Consider the following 20026-nt stretch of genomic DNA (forward strand, 5'->3'; position numbering starts at 1 on the left):
TGTTCTGCGTGTATATTCCCGCCTGCCTTCCAATGGATATCCAAATTAACCGTTTCGATTATGCACGATTTACGATCGTTCGCGCGATCAGATACTAAGAAAACGCGAGCAGAGAGAAAGGGAAATGTATCGTCGGCTGTATCCGTATTTTAATCCGAGGACGAAAGTGGCGCAACGCAGGCGTACGAATCTGTCCGGCCAGCCCTTGAATAATTAATACGTTCTAATTAATCACAGGCTCTCGGGTCGCGTCGTAAAAAACGTAGACAACGAAGGAGAGAGGTCTCGTTGGAGAAAACGGGGACGCCAGGAGGCGCGATGCAATTAGCCGAGTGGCTATTCACCGACTTGTTAACTCGTAATGAACTGGATACGTACATACTAATTAAAGTAGCTACATCGTAACGTTATCGATGAGCGATCGCGTGGCCTGTATTTCCCAAAATTTTGTAACCGTCAGGCTAATCGTAGAGTACGCGGTCGGTTAATTACTTCGTTCATAACGCGATACGATAGTTGCATAGAGCAACGAGGCGAAAGCCGCGTTGTATACAAACCCCTGATCTCGTTAAATCGGTCGCTTCGTGCTTTTCGCTCGCACCCGTTCCTCGCAATAATCGTTAATCGCGCCGCTCTGTCCAGTTTCACGTTAGCATACGCGAACCGTGTAATTCATTTCGACTCGCAGCCGGAGATAGGTTTCAGGGCAATACTGTTCTTTACGCCGTTAATAAAGAACGTCAGGACGCTTCTCGACGCGGACGCAAGCTGGAATTACGGTGCAGTCGTGAGTGCACGCGCGATGTCTCGTCGCAGGAAAAAAAAAGGAGTAGATATCGTTCGTTTTTGTCGCGCGTAACGAGCCTGACCGATCGATATGACGGTTTTTCGCCGAGGGTAAAGAGAGGAACAGAGGATACAGGATGCTGCGAGCGTACACGCGTTCGGCCGACATTAAACGGATTTATCCGGCGTAAAATCTATAATCCTGGCAGCGATAATTACCGCGACAGTCGTCGCAGTAATTTAATAATTCGCGGTAATTTCGTGTCGTTTACTTCCGCGCTAGAAATTCTGGCGGGGGGTGTCCTCGTGCAGGCCTCCGTCGCTGGTTAATACGATCGACGGCCAGGGAATCGTGACAAATTGCGACCGGCCAGCCGATTCGATATCCGATCGAACATCGGTCGCTGAATTTTCGGGAATCGAGAACCTCGAAAGCCAACCCCACTTCTCTCTCTCTCTCTCTCTTTCTCTCTCTCGATATGCGCTGCTCTTCTCTCCTCCGCAGGGAATTTACAGATTGCCATGGTGGTGCAGAGTGTTCGCGAAATCCCTACCTATTTCACTGGAATAGAGGGGTCTGCGACGTGCAATTATACGGCCAGAGATACGCATGGGATACCGCAGCGGTGAGTGTGTATTAAGTCGATTCTTTTTTGTGGGCTACACGCGACAAGATTTACTGGTCGCGTTATTATCGTCTGTGTTAATGAGCCACGACATCCTTTACTCTTGCCCCCTGCAATCTCGTTATTTCCTGGATTTTATTAAGATAAGACGAGGCGGAGATGTTATTGCTGTTGTCGCTGCAGTATTATAGCACGGGAAGGGTAATGTCCAACCGAGGATGATAGTATTTGCGGAATAACCAATTGACAAATCGATGCAACCTTTAGCAACTTTGATCATCGACGCTATAAACAACGATACGGTAGAATCTCGATTATCGGGTTAACGTTATCGCGTGTTACATAGTATTCGATTAACGGATTAATAAAGTGATGGATTATCGGTGACCATCGAGGACAAATTAAGGGATGGTGTTCTGTTAGGAAGACTGGAGAACGGGAAAGCTCACGTCCGTCTAATCACATTCTTTTAAAAGAATATCATACTTTATGCAATTTCGCACCAAATCCAAGTGTGCACAATTATTCAAAAACACAAAGAAACCCGTGTCACGTTTTGTTATCAAGCTACAACCTTGCTGCATAATTAGCCAGCCTTTTGAAAGCAGTTTGCTCGCCAGATCAATTTTACAAGATCGTTGCTCGCGTTGCCTTTGTTAGCGTGCGAAAAGTGGCAGTTCGTAATACGCGATTACGAATGCATAAGCGCGAAGGGCAAACATTTGCGCGAAGGTGCATCCGCGGAATTGCGTTTCGTTGTTACTCTCGTTTAAACTAGCTCGCTGTGCCGCAGCAACACGGCCAGGTTCAGCCACGTGTTTTAGTACCGCGACAAATCGATACTGGGTCCAGCGCGAACGCTGGAACTTCTCCTCCGCGAGACTTCTTTTCTCTCGAATGCTCATCTTTATTAGCCCGTTACACGTCGAATAGTTTCCACGAGCACCTCGTAAACCGCCAACTTAATTTTACACCGAAACTTTTCCGCTCAGCCTGTAATTAGAAGCCCGGTGGCCCGGGCGTTAAACGTGCCCGCTTCGTTTTATCCTCAGCCCGTGTGCACGCCGCTATTGGCTCGATGATATTTTACCGGCTATGCCCCGCCGGCGAACGATCGATATTTCTTCGGATTATCGCGTTAGCGTTCGCGTTCCACGGTGAACAAACTGCGGATTACCTTCCTTCGAGGCCGTGCATCGTTGATCAATTTCGCTATAGCGGCTAATCAATTCCAGCAGGATCTCCCGGCAACGTTTAAACCGACGACGAGCAGGATTTCGTTTCAGGACGAGCTCGACAGAGCGAAGGAATTCGATTATCCTGTTATTGATATCGATACCTTCATAAGGCAGACTGCGCGGCGTAACTCGATTTCTGCTCGACTAGCAGAAAAACGCCCCATCGTGTAACGCGGTCTTGAGACTTTTTCTCCTGTGCGAGACTCGATCGGTAGAAAATACGGCGGAAAATAGCTCCGAGATCCGATGGAAAGTCGATCGTGTGATTTAATCAACGTTCCGATTGCCGAATGAAATTTTCAGCGATCCTTTCTCTCCTCGTCTGGCCGTCTCTCCGGAACGTTTTCCAGTCCCAACCGATTCCACTTGACTTTGAATTCTCTGATAAACCGGAAGAAGGGTATGAAAACGAGCACGGCTATGCGGCCACGAGTAATTAAAGTACCGATCGTTCGCTTGATTATCGCGATTTTATAATTACCGTTGAGCCACGGGCCGGTCGTTTTACGTTGGCAAGAGGCACGTATAGGTGGCCGACCGCATCGCTTGCATCACCACCGACCACCGCGAGCCGCTGGTTAATCCGTCGATAATCGGACAAGCGTGACAAACCAATGCCGGGGCAGACTCGGCCTGTCCATGCGATAGAGACGGGGACAGCGATATGGTCAATGAAGAAGCCGCAACACGAGTACCAGGAAAAATGACCAAATTTTGTGCCGGGTCAGACCGATGGAATTGGAAAGAAGGTGAAATTAGCGATAGAAGTCGATCGAGAGATTGCTGCTAATTAAATAGCTAAAAAAGTTGGCTTTTCATATTTCGTTTTGAAAATGCTGTAGCTAGCGATAGAGTGGACAGGCTGTGAACGTCGATATTAAATGCCAAAAAGAATTTGGTTTTGATATTTGTAAATAAAATTCGATGAGAGTGGGAAGAGAAATTTATGTGAATCTTCTTTTGGTTAAATCGATAGGATCGAAAGAAAGACGAGATTAGAGATGAAAAAGTCTGTCTATCTTTGTACAAGAAATTGCTAGACTTTGATATTTAGAATGAACTAGTCTCGTCTAGTGGGACGAATGGATCGGTTACTTTGACTTTTAACGAGAACATTATTATTTGAAGTAGTCTCAGGTGTTCTCGTAAGTGGTTCGATCGAGGGCACTTGGAGCTCGTTATAATTATGTTATACGACTAATTCGACAAGACTTTGTTAATTTGTAGGGTTTGGTATCGATCCACCGAGAATCAAAGACATCGACGACAACGCGCGATCGACGAGGAATCGGAAGTCTGATGCGTTTAATCACGAGTAATTGACGAGCCAAGTTACTTTGTGCGATGGTTTATTAATCTGAAAATATTAGATGGTACGAAATTTTTGCCATTGAAGAAATTTTCCGCGAATCGCGTTCGTCGGGAGATTATCCCGGATCCAGTCGGATTTAAAACGCGATTTCAGGCGTTCATCGATATTAGGAGGATTGGCTTTCGAAGTTCTACATTTACGGTTTGATGAACTCATCGGTCTGCTCGCTGATTAAACGTGAATTTTACAATAATTTCTTTGCTCACCGATTCGTTACGATGGAACAAATTTTGTCATTTTAGAAGCTATCAGCGAGACTAAATATAATTAACGCTGCTTATCGTTAAAAGACGCGAGCGAAATGGTATTTCATTTCCGTTTTTCGAATAAAGGGCGACTGATCGGATTAATCGATACCGTGGAAAAGCAAAACAACGACTCGCGAAAGAATAGAACAGTGTTTGTCGGCCGGACTGCAGTTCGTTGCAAAACGAAGCAAACTTTTAACAGTTTGTTCCGGCGTTGCGAGCGGTACAGCTGCAGCTGAACGATAAAAAGCTCCTGTGGATACACGTCGGCTCGCTATTCCGATTTCCGGGGTTTCGAAGCCTCAACTCCGTGGAATACATACGTTTCGCTCTTTACGAACCGTAGTATCCAACGAAATAGAACAACATTCTGCTGATTCCACAAATTTTTTCTCCGTTAGAGTTACGCGAGTTGTCCCGCTCGTATTTCACAAGCTCGTGTGAATGTGAAATTCCACAAGGGGCGAAACGCATCAATACGTTTCCGTGGTTTCTAAATATAATAAACTGGATATCACGCGCGGCTATGCCGCGATGATCGTACGCTGGTTTTTAGAAAATCAAAATTTACGAAACGCAGAGACGAAAGAAATGTGGTCGACTTCAAACGTTCCGATTCCATTGTAATTTTAAAGCGAAAGGAATTTAGTCGCTGCGGTACGGTTAAGTAGTAGAGGAGCGCACATGGTCAGACACAGCAGTAGACTCCTAGAACTAGCGTTCTACTTTTGGAAATTTTTAATATCGTTAACGATGCAACTTGGAACTTCCATTTTTTTAATGTCGACGGAGTATACCGAGTGTTCGTAAATTTTGTAGTCGAAGTTGTATAACACGACGGTGTTCAGGTAAACGAAAGCTCTTCAGCGACAAGACGTTAGGTTAAAATGTCGGGAAACGACAGATATAATAAGTCAAATTACGACACTCTGAGACACGACGAGATTACTTCTGGCCCTTGGTAATAAAACCACGAACTCTTTCGTCCTCAAACTTTAACGAGAGAAGGAGGACGTGTCGTGAAAGCGTGTCTTTGCGAATATTGCGACGAATCTCGAATTTTCAAGGGAGGAGCCCTTTGATCCCCTCGAAAACAACCGCGTGCTTATGAAATATTTATCGTCGTTTATTAATCACAAGTATCCCTTTGTGTTCGATACCTTTCTTTCGTAAGATTCTTCGTCTCATTTTCGTTCTTTGTCGAATCTTTCACTTTATGCATAGGCTTGCGAAAGAATCCCGTTGTGGCAGAAATTTTTCATCGATATATTACAAACGTTACAAGACATCGAAGATCGAGACTAGGCGTAATACACACCACGGATTATTCCATCGTTCGAGTACATACGCTTACGCTAACTAACCTGTACCTTCCACGTACACTTTCACATTTGTTTGAAACTTCACCAACGTAATAAAATGTCAAAATGTTTCGTATAAAACACGCGACGTATTCGTAAAAGATTTCTACAAGTAAGTTGCAATGCTTTCGTCGTGGCAGTGAATATTCGTATCGAGAGATTGTATTGGTCGTTTCAGAACTCTTTTCAAGCAACCTTCTAAAAAAGCAGAAGAAATACTTTCACGAGGATATTTCGCGTTTGTCTACGGTGGTAGAAAGGAGCGGTGAAATGCATTTTCTACGCCCGCCTCTCCACCTGGCGACGAAAGAAAGTCGCGGCGCACTGACTTTCCGACCGGTTGGAAAGCGTCGGCAGTGGATGAAAAAGCGGCCGCGGGAAATAAATCTTTGACCGGGTTTCGCGGGGGAGAAGCCCATAACGTGTCACCAGTTATAAATTCTTACGTTTCCGCCGCAGTTTGAAATAGTGGTGGTGAACGGAAGGGAGTTCGCGGTCCTCTGTCACTGCACCCTCTTTCGGCTTCTTGCGTACCCGTTTTCCACCTTCGAGCACCGCCTCCATGGGAATTGAGATTTCATCTTTCTTTATACCTCAGCCGAACCAACTTTCTTCCCGCGAATTTTTTCCACATCTCCATCTTCCCACCGATCGATCGTTCCAAAGGTTAACCTTCCTCTCGATAAAAAGATAAATTATCTTTGTTTCTGTTAGTTGATCGATTATTATCAACTATCGTCAAGTAATTAGCATCGTCGGAATTATCATCGTTTCTTGGAACACACACAGCTTTCATTGGAGTGAGTCTACAATTTGTACAACTTTTCTTCCCGCGAATTTTTTCCACATCTCCATCTTCCCGTCGATCGATCGCTCCAAAGGTTAACCTTCCTTTCGTTAGAAAGATGAATTATCTTTGTTTCTGTTGGTTGATCGATTATTATCAACTATCGTCAAGTAATTAGCATCGTCGGAATTATCATCGTTTCTTGGAACAGACACGATTTTCATTGACACGAGTTTACAATTTGTAATACATATTCGATATTAAACGATTATCGTGAAATATGAAAAAATGTACAGAAAGCACATAATACGCGAGACTATACGAAACAAAACCAAAATAAAGCAGTAGTCGCTGTAATATTTGGCAGGTAAAACAAATCGATATTCAGATCTTAGACTTTTAACGTGCATAAAAATCCGCATTTCATCGATTTTCGGTGTTATTACGAAGATGCATTTTATTTCCTTCGTGCAGGATATTTCTATCACGATCCGCAGTTTCATCCGTCTTCTTTGAAAAATCGCTCTACAGCTATGAGAAATCTTAATTCTTCTCGGATAGATCCGGCATCTCGTGCAACTTTCCAGTTAGTTCTCGAAATGACGAGCGATCTTTTGATCGCGCTTAGATCCCCTTTAAACGAGCTTGCCGAGGAACACCCAAGTTTCTTCGCTTTTCGTCCGAATGTTTTTTTCACCTAGATAAAACGTGTTCGATTACGAGATGGAACACGACTCTCTGGATGCGTTCGATTCTCTCTGCGAAGGAAATTCGTATTTCGACGAGATATCTACTTGAGTCTGTTCGATGTAAGATTTCAACGACGCGACGACTCATTATTCACGGATACGTCGCTGAAGCTCCTCGAGAATATAGCGTACGCGTTCTTAGCCGCCTTTTATTATATTCACCATCGATGGAATTCTTCGGAAATTGGCCTGGAAAATAAGATTCTCGCTGAGGATGGGCGGTGCTCCGATATTTTCACGCGAGGCACACACTTTTCCTGCCATTCACCCGGCCAAATCTAATATACCTGCTTATTTACGTACCTATGCGAGAAGGCGAAATAATAACGAGCCCTTTCACGGCCCTCGAAAAGCACCCAAGTCGAGACTCTTTCGACGCGAGAACGTCGCTGTTTACTTCAAAATTGCGTGCTCGGAATACCTACTATGCTTCATATCCTCTGCTCTTTCACATGCACGCACACGTGTATACAGATTGTTGCACGTGACCAAATCAGGCTACACTATCGGCTAAGACCAAGAGGTAACGCTGCATTTTTAGTTATGAAATGGTGTAACCTTCCTTTTCAAATATAAAAATCTGCGTGTTGTATGTTATTCAAAGTTTCCTTTGGATAACCTCCGCCTACGGCGATCGTATTCCTTTTTTAAGTTCAATAATATTTTGTATAAGTTGTCTCTCCCGATCGCAGCTATGTCATCCATCCAAACGAGCTGAACATTGTGTTTCCTTTGCAACCGAGAGATGGCAAATTTTTTACACATAAATTTTTCTTTTTCATCAATTTCGATTTCACCGACGCGTAAGTTTGCTCTTCCTTCTGGAAAACTTGTTTCTTGCCACTTACAGTCTTTTCTTTCTACAAGCACTGTGCGATCATTCGCAGCGCTGTACATTACATCAAAAACCATTTAATTTTACCGAATGAAATGTTGCTCTATCTTCTGGCTCGTCTTCTAGTTCTATCTACTCTTGTGCACGCGCTTTCTCCTCGCTGGAATCGAATCCCCGTGGGGTTTCGAGCGAGGAACGCTTTGACCGGAACAAAACATCTCGTCCGGTATTACGCGGCCGAGGGAAAAATATTGTTTGAACCCTTTTTTATTTTCTGGTTGCGCGCATCCTTTTAGTCGAATCGATCGGAAGCTGGTCGATCGAAAGCGGACACGATGGTCCGAGCATTTCTTCTTAGCTGGATACGATCGTTCGGGGCAGATCGTGCGAGGAAAATTGTGAGCGAAAAGTTGGGAAGATGCCAAAATGGAAAGGTGAATCGGGATCGAGGACGTCGAAGGATCTTCGCGGACGGATATGGATTGATAGTCGGAAGACGAGAAGCATCGATACGCTTATCTTTGTGGAACAGACTTCACGATTGCGATACGCGTCGAACAAACAGTCTCGTCGATAAACAGCCGCATCGAGATTCTAGGGGCGAGCCGAGTCGCTGTCCTCTCTCGCGTTCATCTCCGAAACAACGTTGCTTATCTCGACAGCATCGCGTTGACACTGGGATACCAGAGTCGAATTGGTCACGGGGGTCGCTAACGATTATCTCAATTGCCTCGGCCTTAATCCGAATAATCCACCCTCGTATATATTCGCCCCGCCTTTGTCCATAACTCTTCTTTAATTCAAATTAGTCGACGAAGACTGTTCCTGGTTGGTTTGTTAACACGAGCGTCGAAGTTACGAACGTTCTACAGGAACGTGGTTCGACGCAACGAGAAAATTCTCGAGCACCTACGACGTGTTCTTTCGTTGCGAAAGCACAGGTAGACGAAAGTTTCTCTTGGGCATTCATAATTAACAGGTATTCACGGGGCAAGAGAGGTTAGTGGAGAGAGTCGATTCGAATTAATTCGCAGCCTGATCTCGTCCCTCGAATCCCCCGTGCTGAGGAGACAAATTACTCCGTAGCAGAAGGGAGTAATCGAGAACAGTCGAGATAATCGACCGGCTATGAATAGTTGGTAATTACGTAAAGTACGCGCGAACATCGAAATATGCGGCTGTATGCGTTCGTGTCACGGTTAACCAAGCCCTATTGCTTTCAGCCAACTTGGGATAATCCGGTCGGCGCCGCTTTGCCAACTAACTCTCTCCCTTTATCTTCCACCGGTGATACTAACTCACTGGTTACGAACGATAACGAGCCTCGCGAGGTACCAGCCAGTACTCCGGGGAACAATTATAATCGGCAACGATCGATATGTTCGATGCGTTATCGAGTGCTTGCTTAATTTAAACTCTTCGATTTTTCATCCCTCGCGTTAGAACACCGAGATAAATTCGTGACGTGGATTACGAATCAAAGGTTATCAGGATGATCTGTACTTATATCGAGCTTGTAACCCGACTCGTTGTGATTCGAGTTACATACTCGAACATCTTACAACGAATTTATTTCAGATTTTGAAAAACAACGTAAAGCTTCTATTCTATTCGTAAAGTTCTTCTATTTCCCCGTATCCTAAGCATAAATAAAATAACGCTAGAAACGTAGGAACGAAAGGAAACGGATAAGAAACAAGACTATAGGAATTTTAAACTAAATTAAACTTGGTATAAGAACTCGTGCTATTTATGCGCTCGCTGTTGTATATACGGAAAAAAATTACAAGCCAGGGGATTAATTTCGTTAGACCGCCCTTTACTCGACGAACAAACACCAAGTTCTGTTCAAACACGTTGGCAAATTATTATTTACTTTTGACGATTCTACGCAGCGCCGAATTAAATAGTCGCAGAGTGGAGGCTGTGTAACAAACGAGACTGTACGAATAATAAATAGAGAACGGAGGAGAAAACAGCGCGGAGAGCTGGCAATCCTCTAATACTAATGTGCCGTAACTGTGTTTCCGATGTTCTCCAGTTCCCGCGAACGCCACTTTAATATTCCGTCCGAGGCATTAAACGGCACGAGAGAAAACAAACGCGCGAGCGACTATGGCCACTTTGTTAGGCTAATATCGTCGCATTACACCGAGCCAACTTAATTGGCATAAATGATAACGCAGGTTTTCTCGGCCGAATCCACGGTCCCTGAGCGTATCGCGGCTGATTCTCAACCACGATGCTCGCTATTTATGCTGCCAGCTCTTACGATATTAATATTCAGAACGTTGTACACACGCGTCCCAGCAACTGGGTCATGGAGAATGAATCCGCGCGAACATTAGGCAAAATCTCCAATTATCCTTTCTACGAGGTATTTTAAACAGCTGAATTCAAACTTCGCAGGCACGTGATATTTTTCGAAACGAGTAGAACAACTTTAATAAGATTATTTATACGAACTTTCCGAGGAAAGTACGCGTGATACGAATTCACCGATTGTTTTCGCCACTCGTGATCTTTCTCCTTCGTTTTCGGTGTCCGCGTTTAGACGAGTAGATTCGATAAAAGAAATTAAAATATGCACGGAACACGTGTATTTTACTCGTTGAATATCTTTCCCGACAATATTCGGTTATTTCAGCGAAAGAGTTTAACGACTACACTGCGAGCTTGCAAAATACGATTCCAACGATTTATAGTACGTCGTATGTATACGTCTCTACTGAGATGCATGAAAATATCAAATAACGTGGAAGGTTTTGTTAATCCCGTACGTTCTTTCAATTTCGTTCGGAAATAATTTAGCAACTGCCAGCTGTTCCACTCATCTTCTTCCATGTTTCAATCAGCACAGACGACGCGGATTTATACAACGATTCGTAATCGTTGCAGAGTATTCGCCGACCAATCGAACCGGCACAGAGTGGCGCGTTTTCCATCCTGTCCGAGGACATAAACATTATCGATCCTAGGAATCGGTACACGCCAATGGAGGTCGTCGCGATACGGGGCGAACATTACGCCGCGCGTTCCAATTTCCAGCTTAATGGAGTACCTAAGATGCTCGGTCGTAATGGAACCGTTTCTCCGGTCGTTCTATTTCTTTTTTCTCTCTTCCTCTTTTTTTCTATCGTCGTAACACAGAGTACGCGTCGTCGTTGCCCATTAACCGTAATGGTGGCCGCGAATTACAGGCAAAAGAGCGGTGAATTAACGTTGTACGGTTCAGTGATTGCGTACAGGCTCGATAAACGCGCGAAATGATTGTCTGTCTGGTAGAGTGGCGGAAAGAGCGCGACCAAGCTTAATCAGCTGTAAATTACGTCGTGGCGCCGGCGACTGGTGACATCGTTGGCCGACAAACCGCGGTTCGCTGTGAAAAAGTGCCCGATCGGACGTCGAACCGGTTTTCTGAAAAATGATACGACCAGCATCGACGTCCGTTGAATTTACCACGGTTGGTTAAAACACACGTACAAACGAAAAACAGGTCGAGGTAGATCGCATTAGCTGGCAGGGTGAGTTACGCGTTAACGGAGAATTTTATAGGCAATGGAACACAGTATCTTTGCTAATGAGCATAGGTGTATCGTATAACCCAGGTAAGCTACCCTCGATACAGGCAGATTCGTGGTAGTCGAGTTATCTAGAGGCTGCGGATGTTTATACTTTTATGGGGCATTTAAACGTGCGAAATCACACAGAACACGCATAGTACGCAAGATTGTAGAAAGTATTCTAGATAAAGTAGCGTCTAGTTACGTATGAATATTTTAATTGTGTTACCTTTAGAAGAAAAAAGGAGACAAGGTAATTAAACTAGGTTGGTTTCGACATTGGAATAAAATTATAATTAAATAGAAAAGTATATGGCAATGTAACGTAACGAAATACGAGTCACAAGTTACCGATCAAATTTCAAAAGTTGAAAATCAAAACCATCGCGAACATTGGTAACTCGAAACGGGTAAATTCCGATACGATTAATTACAAAGTAACGGAGTTCTACATGCCCAGGAAAATTTTTAAAAATTGCCCGAATCGTCCAAAAGAAGATCGTGCCAAGAAGATAGAGGGCGGAAGAAAGATCTCGCCCACGAATATGTATTTTCTGCGCACATTTCGAGAAACCGGACAAATTGTTGGAGCAGATGCTCGCTGAAACAGCTGACGAGGCATCTTCCAGGAAACAAGTTAGCCTGGATTACGCGAAGGTGGCAAGTAGAGAATGGGATGGAAGGGAGTGGAAAAATGGCGAGGAATAGCGACGGGTCTATGGGATTAGCGAGGAAAGTTTGATAATTATACGGTAAGCGGGTCAGGCTTTCCTCCTCGGTAAGAGGAATCGCATGAACGGAGGACAGGGGACAGCGACTGTCGCGATGGTGAAAGCGACTTGTCACTAGCTGAGACGAAGATCCTACGAGGTAGGGATGCGAATGGGCGAGCAGCAGTCACGACCAAAAAGGAAGTTGGAGAGAAAGGAGGACAGGAAGTCGGGAAGACATAATTAGCAAGTTTAACACGAGTCGCTGTCTCTCGAATCTCGTTACCGCCGCTGTCGCTTTTCGTTCGAACATCGTGGCGCAAGAGAATCGAGTCCTCCTCGAGATGAAGTCACCAAGAGGAAAAAGAAGTTTCTTCCGGATGGCTGAAATTCGCGGAAGTAGCAGCTGGCCAGTGAGCAGAAGTTGCCGAGAATCTCGACGAGGCCGTAGCAAATAAATATCGACGAGGTTTCCAGTTCCAGCCTCTTTTGCTAGATTAACAATGGCGATGTCGAGGCTTTGGCGAGTTAGGAATTTTCGTGACAGAGAAGCATACGGACGCATAGGTAGAAAAGTTCCGCACGATGAATTAGTGGAAACCACGCAACAACGGTTTAAGTAAGATAGATGATGCAGGAGATATGACCCGTATAACACAGACCACGTTTATATATCAAATTTACCGGTTCAAGTATAAGAGATAACTTTTTAAAGGTATTCATTTTTCTCCACGTATATTAACGAGATATGCAGTGGCTCGTGAAAGTATTTGAACACTTACGCGAGGATCGGTCAAATATTAACCGGACTAAGCGTGGTACATAGCGTCTTCATAGTGTCGTTTATTCAGATGGACATTGCGTGGGAGTTTAAATAGACGTGGCTTGAAGACGCTCTACTTATCGTTTCTTCGATAGATAACGCGATGAATGAGAAAGCAGTACCGGCTTCCGTTTGCACAACGCACTATTATTTAAATTTTTAACCGTTCAGGTCACAAAACCCATTGAAATTTTGCATAGGTGGCGACTGACTGTTTGGGGATGAAAAATTATCAGGAATCCAAGCGTTTGCGTGGTATAAATCATTTTCTAGTGGACGTCGATGGACGTTTAAAACACATGGCATCCAAGATAAGTGTAACGTGAGCGAACGTCGAAGCTGTTCGGGAACTGATCGAGCATGATCGACGCATAACAAACGACGAAATTTGCTCGAAAGTTAACATTAGTTATAGAAGCGTGGTTTCCATCGTTCGCAAGCAGTTAAAATTCCGCAGAATCACGGCCACTTAAAGAGGCATTAGGAGCACAATGTTCCAACAGCAACGAAGAAGTAGAGCAATTTGTGCGCAATTAGCTTCTGACTCAGCCCTCTACTTTCTACGAAAATAGTATAAAAAAATGAGCAATCCGCTGGCAAAAGTATATAGAGAGAAACGGAACATATATAGAAAAGTAACTCGATTGTTCTTTTTAAAGCATTCTACCGAAGTAAAAAGTTCCGATTTATATCTAATTGACCCTTGTAGACATTTTTTATACAGAGAATGGCTCGAAACTCGATCAATATGATAAAAATTTCAAGCGAATCTGAAAATGTATACAGAAGTTATATCATATTTATCGCAAGCAAACACTTCGCAGAGATCGTCGAAATTTTTCGACTAGTCGTCGTATTAAAATAAATCGTAATATACAGGGTGGTTGGTAACTGGTGGTACAAGCGGAAGGGGGTGATTCTACGCGAAAAAAGAAGTCGAAAATATAGAACAAAAATTTTTTTTAATTTTTCCATCGAGACAACGGTCTACAGTGAGATCCGTTATAACGAGACGTGAAAAATTTTTATTCTATATTTTCGACTTCTTTTTTCGCGCAGAATCACCCCCTTTCGGAGAAAAAAAATATATAGGTCGCGTTCCATTTCAACAGCGAGGAATTCCGACCGATCCGAAGCATACGGCTCCTCTGTGCCATCTCATTAAAATCCAGCGGAGGCCCATTGAAAGGCCGACTCATCGTCTATGTTCGTCTCTCTTTTTTCAGCTGGATCCGCTGGACGGTGGAACCGATAACGGGTTCACATTCACGGCTGCCAACTGGCCGACGCAACCCCAAGGAATCGCCTACAGGATCACGTCACGGTACCCGGCACATCCCGCGGGGAGCTTTTATTATCCGAATCTACCTCGTCTACCACCGATAGCCACCCTCACCTTCACCAAGGTAACTGGCCGCTTTCTTTCGTGAATGCGATCATTATCGTTCGATCGGTTACTTGGCAATGGGTTTTGGTCGATTGTTGTATTCAACTGGAGGGAATATGTGCCATTTAACTTTAGAATAACGTGTCGCTAACGCGTACTATATACAGGGTGGTTGGTAACTGGCGGTACAAGCGGAAAGGGGGTGATTCTACGCGAAAAAAGAAGTCGAAAATATAGAACAAAAATTTTTTTTAATTTTTCCATCGAGACAACGGTCTACAGTGAGATCCGTTATAACGAGACGTGAAAAATTTTTATTCTATATTTTCGACTTCTTTTTTCGCGTAGAATCACCCCCTTTCCGCTTGTACCGCCAGTTACCAACCACCCTGTATATAGTACGCGTTAGCGACACGTTATTCTAAAGTTAAATGGCACATATTCCCTCCAGTTGAATACAACAATCGACCAAAACCCATTGCCAAGTAACCGATCGAACGATAATGATCGCATTCACGAAAGAAAGCGGCCAGTTACCTTGGTGAAGGTGAGGGTGGCTATCGGTGGTAGACGAGGTAGATTCGGATAATAAAAGCTCCCCGCGGGATGTGCCGGGTACCGTGACGTGATCCTGTAGGCGATTCCTTGGGGTTGCGTCGGCCAGTTGGCAGCCGTGAATGTGAACCCGTTATCGGTTCCACCGTCCAGCGGATCCAGCTGAAAAAAGAGAGACGAACATAGACGATGAGTCGGCCTTTCAATGGGCCTCCGCTGGATTTTAATGAGATGGCACAGAGGAGCCGTATGCTTCGGATCGGTCGGAATTCCTCGCTGTTGAAATGGAACGCGACCTATATATTTTTTTTCTCCGATCGTCCAGCCTTCATCGTGCTCACGATCATCTTATTTTTTTTCTCTCTCGAAACCTTTTGGCAGCCAAACTACCAGTCGCTTTAACGAACGAAAGATCGCTAATACGGCGCATCCTGTATCCGAATGGTAAAAAAGTTAAAAAGGCTAGCTTTTGTTCGATAGACCAGTGCTTCGACGAGGATGAATGCAAAATCCGGCCGAGGCTTCGATGTAATTTTCCATATGTTGCGCGCGGCCTAATTCGAGCCGTCGTTATTAAAGCGCGTCCGATTGAAATTGTTGGCTGGCCGTTGCGGAGAAAGCAAGCCGATATATTTCTACTGTACATGTCGAAATCAATGATCCCTGTCGACGATAATTACCTCAACGGTTACTGTGTCGACCCAATTACCCTCGACGCACAGTTGGAAGGAATCGACCCCAACGAACCAGTCGGGGCTGGGGTTTATACGAGCCATGATGCTTATTAGAGTGTGATTTCCATCCAAAAATGCTCTCGCGATACTTGTTCCCTCTCCTTGTGGCACTGGAGGGCCCGTGAACGAGTGAAGACTGTTTGGCGAGTCTCCATCCGCGTCCATTCCATCCGTTCTTCCCGTTTCCACGTATAATCTTATTCCACTAGAAAGCCTTTCTCCTAATCTGTACAGCGTATAGGTAGAGTCGTGTGTTCGACCTGTAACAGAAAACAGGAAAGATATATTTAACGACATTATCGGATTCCGACCATCGCGTGTTTGCTCCAGCTTTGCCGTGAAGTTACTGGGTTCTTTGATCAACGTGGAGTTAATTAACGAAGGAAATAACGGACAGTTAATTGACAGAGTACGGCAATTAAACGCATCGTCCTTGATACGCGAACATCGACGGTTTTTCCTTTTTTCTTTTTATGAAACACATCGGTCAGTCTGTGGCGAACGTGGAGGACCGGACTAAACGGTTATAGGGATCGTTAACAGCAACCCTTCCGACGAAATGGTGAAATTTACACGAGACAGCGAATTTATGGTCAATGAATGCGTCCGTCGACAAAGCTACTGATTCGCGTTTGGGTCTGACGTATTCAAAATTTCCGCTGCTGCTAGTTTCAAAGCCGATATACAAGCCGCACGAAACGTTGGTATTTTTATTTCACGGAAGAAGAAAAAATAGCAAAATCAAAAAGCGAATCGGGCAATCGAGATTTTCTGGATCCCATGCCGTCACGAGTTTCTCATTGATCGACGTCGATAAAAATTCCCCGGCGTGAATTCGTACTCGACACGTGGACGAAATAAGATAAGAACATATCGTAAAGCATAATAAAATATAAAAGCCGTGCTCGGCATGCCGGGCACGTAGCTTCTTTGCGGAACTCGTGCGCGAAAACAGGAAGGCGTTTCTCATCTCAGGTTGAGCCGAGGCGTCGACTATAAGTTCTCGTTTTATCAAGAATTCGACAACACAGGTAGCAGCGGTAGGATTCTTAGAATACGGACGATGATTCCAAAGAGCGCTCGTCTCTTTTTTCTTCTTTGCGCAGAAAGGCTTTAATATGTTCCAGAGCATTTGAATATCTTTCACAGATGAGAATGCCATTATTCGAAATGTTCTAGCGAATAACTTGCAACAAAAATGCACAAACTCTTTGATTTATTTTAAGGATTTGAAATTCATATTGAAGGTTTTTAATTTTTATAGAGATTTTTGGATTACTCCTGACCGAACGAACAGAATTTATAAAATTTCTAAATCCGAAAGCTAAACGTTCCTTTCAAATTCTCAAAACTTGATATTTCCGTTACAATAATTTTTGTAATACGAGATGTTTCGTTAAACTATAATTTTACGATGATTCTACTAGACGATCTGTATTTTTCAAAAATCGCTAAAGCACTTTCACGTCCACGAAGTTAGAAAGCGTTCGTTGACCAATATACAAGACGTCATTCCGAACAAATGTTTCGCGTAACGTAGTGGAAATAAAGCGTAGAAGAATGTCGTTTGTCTGCGAGTAGAAAGCTGTTTGCACGTCTGCTGATACGTCACGGTGATAGATCAAGTTTCGAGACTTTACCTCTTTCGTGACAATCATCGGCCCGAATAGCGCCACTTTAACGACCATCAACAGATATTTTTAAGACGATATATTTCGTTGATCCTGTCGCGTGTAGCAAACTTTAAATCCTGTGTCGGAAGTGCAGCCTTCGATGGTTAAGTAGGGACGGAAGGATTGAACTTGGAATGCTCCTAGTTGGAAGTTGAACGTGGAAGGATTAACGTCATCGTTCTATTCAACTTCCTCATTTCCAAGTACCGGAGCTTTAATTGAGATCGAGTTTGAGAACAACGAAACACCACGTTGTTCTGCCAATGGTATCGTTAAAGCTCATTCCCGGAAGAGGCAGCCTGCTGTTTAATGGAATATAATTTTTCAGCTTGAAGAACTTTCGATTACAAGCGTTCGTAATTCAATCCCTTGGTCTGGCAAACTTCGCGGCGTCGACGATTTCCAGTCGCAAAGAGGATTAACGAAATCTTGATGTAAGGAGCCCAGGAACAGAAATTTCAGAGAATCATTAGGCGCTTGGAGAAAGGTAGAACTTTCAACAGTGAACGACAGGCTCGAACGATAGAGTTTGCTCGCTGGGATCGGTGTGTCAGCGAGTACGTATGAAAAATAGTTGTCGAATATCGTCGATAACTTTCGAATGACGAATATGTCAATTCGATCGCTATACATTTTATTTATATACTTTGCTTTACGCCGTAAAAATATCAATTGAGAAATACTACAGGAAGTCATAAACTGGTTGAATCATTTTACAATTTTTCGCAAAAGTTGTACGATTTTCATTGAAATGGGAAATAAACGGACTATACCACGACTGAATAAAAGTTTACCGTATTATTTGTAAATAGATAATTTAATTTATAGACAGATAATTCGATCGTTAAAAAGGGTGGTCCGTTTCTCTCTGAATTATTCTACAAGCGAATACATTTAATGCAAAAGCAAAGCATCGTCGTGTACAACAGTCGCTCCAAAAAATTCTCGTGTACACAGGCGAATCACGTGCTCCAGTTTGAGAAATGCTGCCGCGAACCTATTAAAGCTCGTAGACACACGTATAATCGACGACATAAACGTTATTCAAATGGCCGGTGTGTACACCGTCGGGCATTGCGATTCAGGATCACAGACCGCCATTAAAATTCATGAGGACCGTCCGTGTAATTTCGTTTTTACGTGCCCGTACGCATTAATACGGCCCGGAATCGAACCGATTCTTCGATTTCAACCATTTTCGAGGTAGTCGAACGATAGTTTTCCCGGCGTGGAAGGACGCCGCGGCGATCACGCGGACGACGCCGGGAAAAAGTCGGCGTTTTCAGCATGCGTTTTCAATTTGTCAAGCTATCCGACAAAACGGCACTGTGGTTGCGGTTTCTCCGTCTGGTTGGTTAAAATTTGCTTTTCAAAGGGTACTCTGACCCCTTCTACCATCTGTCGCACACGCTGCCACCCTTAATCCTATCGAGTTCCAGAGTGACTTAATTAGTTGCAAAATTAGCGAAAACCACGGGAGGAATGGCCCGTACGCCGGAAGTTGTTCGCGGTTGTCACGCGGAAACCTATCGAAAGGGGAATTTGGATCTTAGTCGCAGAACCTTGGGAGCATTGCGTCAAATAGATCGAAGTTATTTAACTTTTGAATTTTCGATAATTGGAAACGCTACCATTTTCCACGCGATAGCGTCGCAACACTTTGTCTAGCACCGCGTGGGATTCGAGTTGAGGAATCAATCGATGCCAGCGTTGGTACAGGCAAAAGATAAAAATAAGCGATCTGGAAGCAACCAACAAGAAACAATGAGCTTCTCGATAGAAAAGGAGCAAAGGAAAATAAGGATTAGTCGGAGGATCCTTGGACTTCGATCGGGATATCGGTGGATGCGAATACTTGCTCGAATATTCATCGTTTCGGTTGTTTATCTCCGCGATCACGTATGCGCGATGAATAAATCGATGGCGAGGCTGGACTGCGAAGCAAGCCTTCGTCAGGAAAGCGAATCGCCAGAGGATGCACATTTTTTGTTTTAACTGCGAGATGTTCGTTAGTGACGTATCCCGTTTCCGTGCGTATCATTGAATTTTATAACGTTACTAGAAAAAACAGATACCACGTTTATTCCACGCTTCATAAATTTCAGATTATTTCCCGTTTCCCCGTTACCGCGTCTCTTCATTGTTCGCGGTCCCGATGAAAACGATTACGCAGTTTGTTTTATTCCTTTCTGCTTTTTATGCTCCAGCCTGGAGAGTTTATTTTGCTGGGAAAAATAAAAAAAAAAATATCGTTTATCCTGGGAAGCGAGCCAGTCGTGTCAACGTGTCGCTCGAATTGTTCCGTTCATTAGATTAATTAATAACGTCGTTTGGCCATTATTCCCCTCTACCGACCATTTTTTCGCTCTTGTATCTTTTCCCCCCCTGCTTCTACCCCACCTCTCGGGCGAATATAATTTTCTCATAAATGAACATAGATACTTTCTTTTTTTTCTATATTCCCGATAATAAACAACTTCCATTTTTTAATCGAAGCTTCGAAGCGAACAATCGTATTAACAAGCTAATTACCCCGGCAGCGGGTGTTTGTTTCTATCCACTGAATTCTACGTATCGCT

The 20026-nt window shown here is 43.9% G+C and overlaps 1 protein-coding gene across 1 annotated transcript in view; it reads right to left on the reverse strand.

Annotated features, from left to right (window-relative positions):
- The window catches only part of LOC100742611, a 194007-nt gene that overhangs the window by 30238 nt on the left and 143743 nt on the right, over positions 1 to 20026 (reverse strand). Inside the window, exons 3-4 of the mRNA XM_012384758.3 lie at positions 15721 to 16034; positions 15023 to 15202 (exon numbers count right to left, since the gene is read on the reverse strand). Of these exons, the coding sequence (XP_012240181.1) occupies positions 15023 to 15202; positions 15721 to 16034 (494 nt within the window). The remainder of the gene's footprint in view (positions 1 to 15022; positions 15203 to 15720; positions 16035 to 20026) is intronic.

Source organism: Bombus impatiens, unplaced genomic scaffold (assembly GCF_000188095.3).
Source record: "Bombus impatiens unplaced genomic scaffold, BIMP_2.2 scf_0020, whole genome shotgun sequence".
NCBI classification, from domain to species: domain Eukaryota; kingdom Metazoa; phylum Arthropoda; class Insecta; order Hymenoptera; family Apidae; genus Bombus; species Bombus impatiens.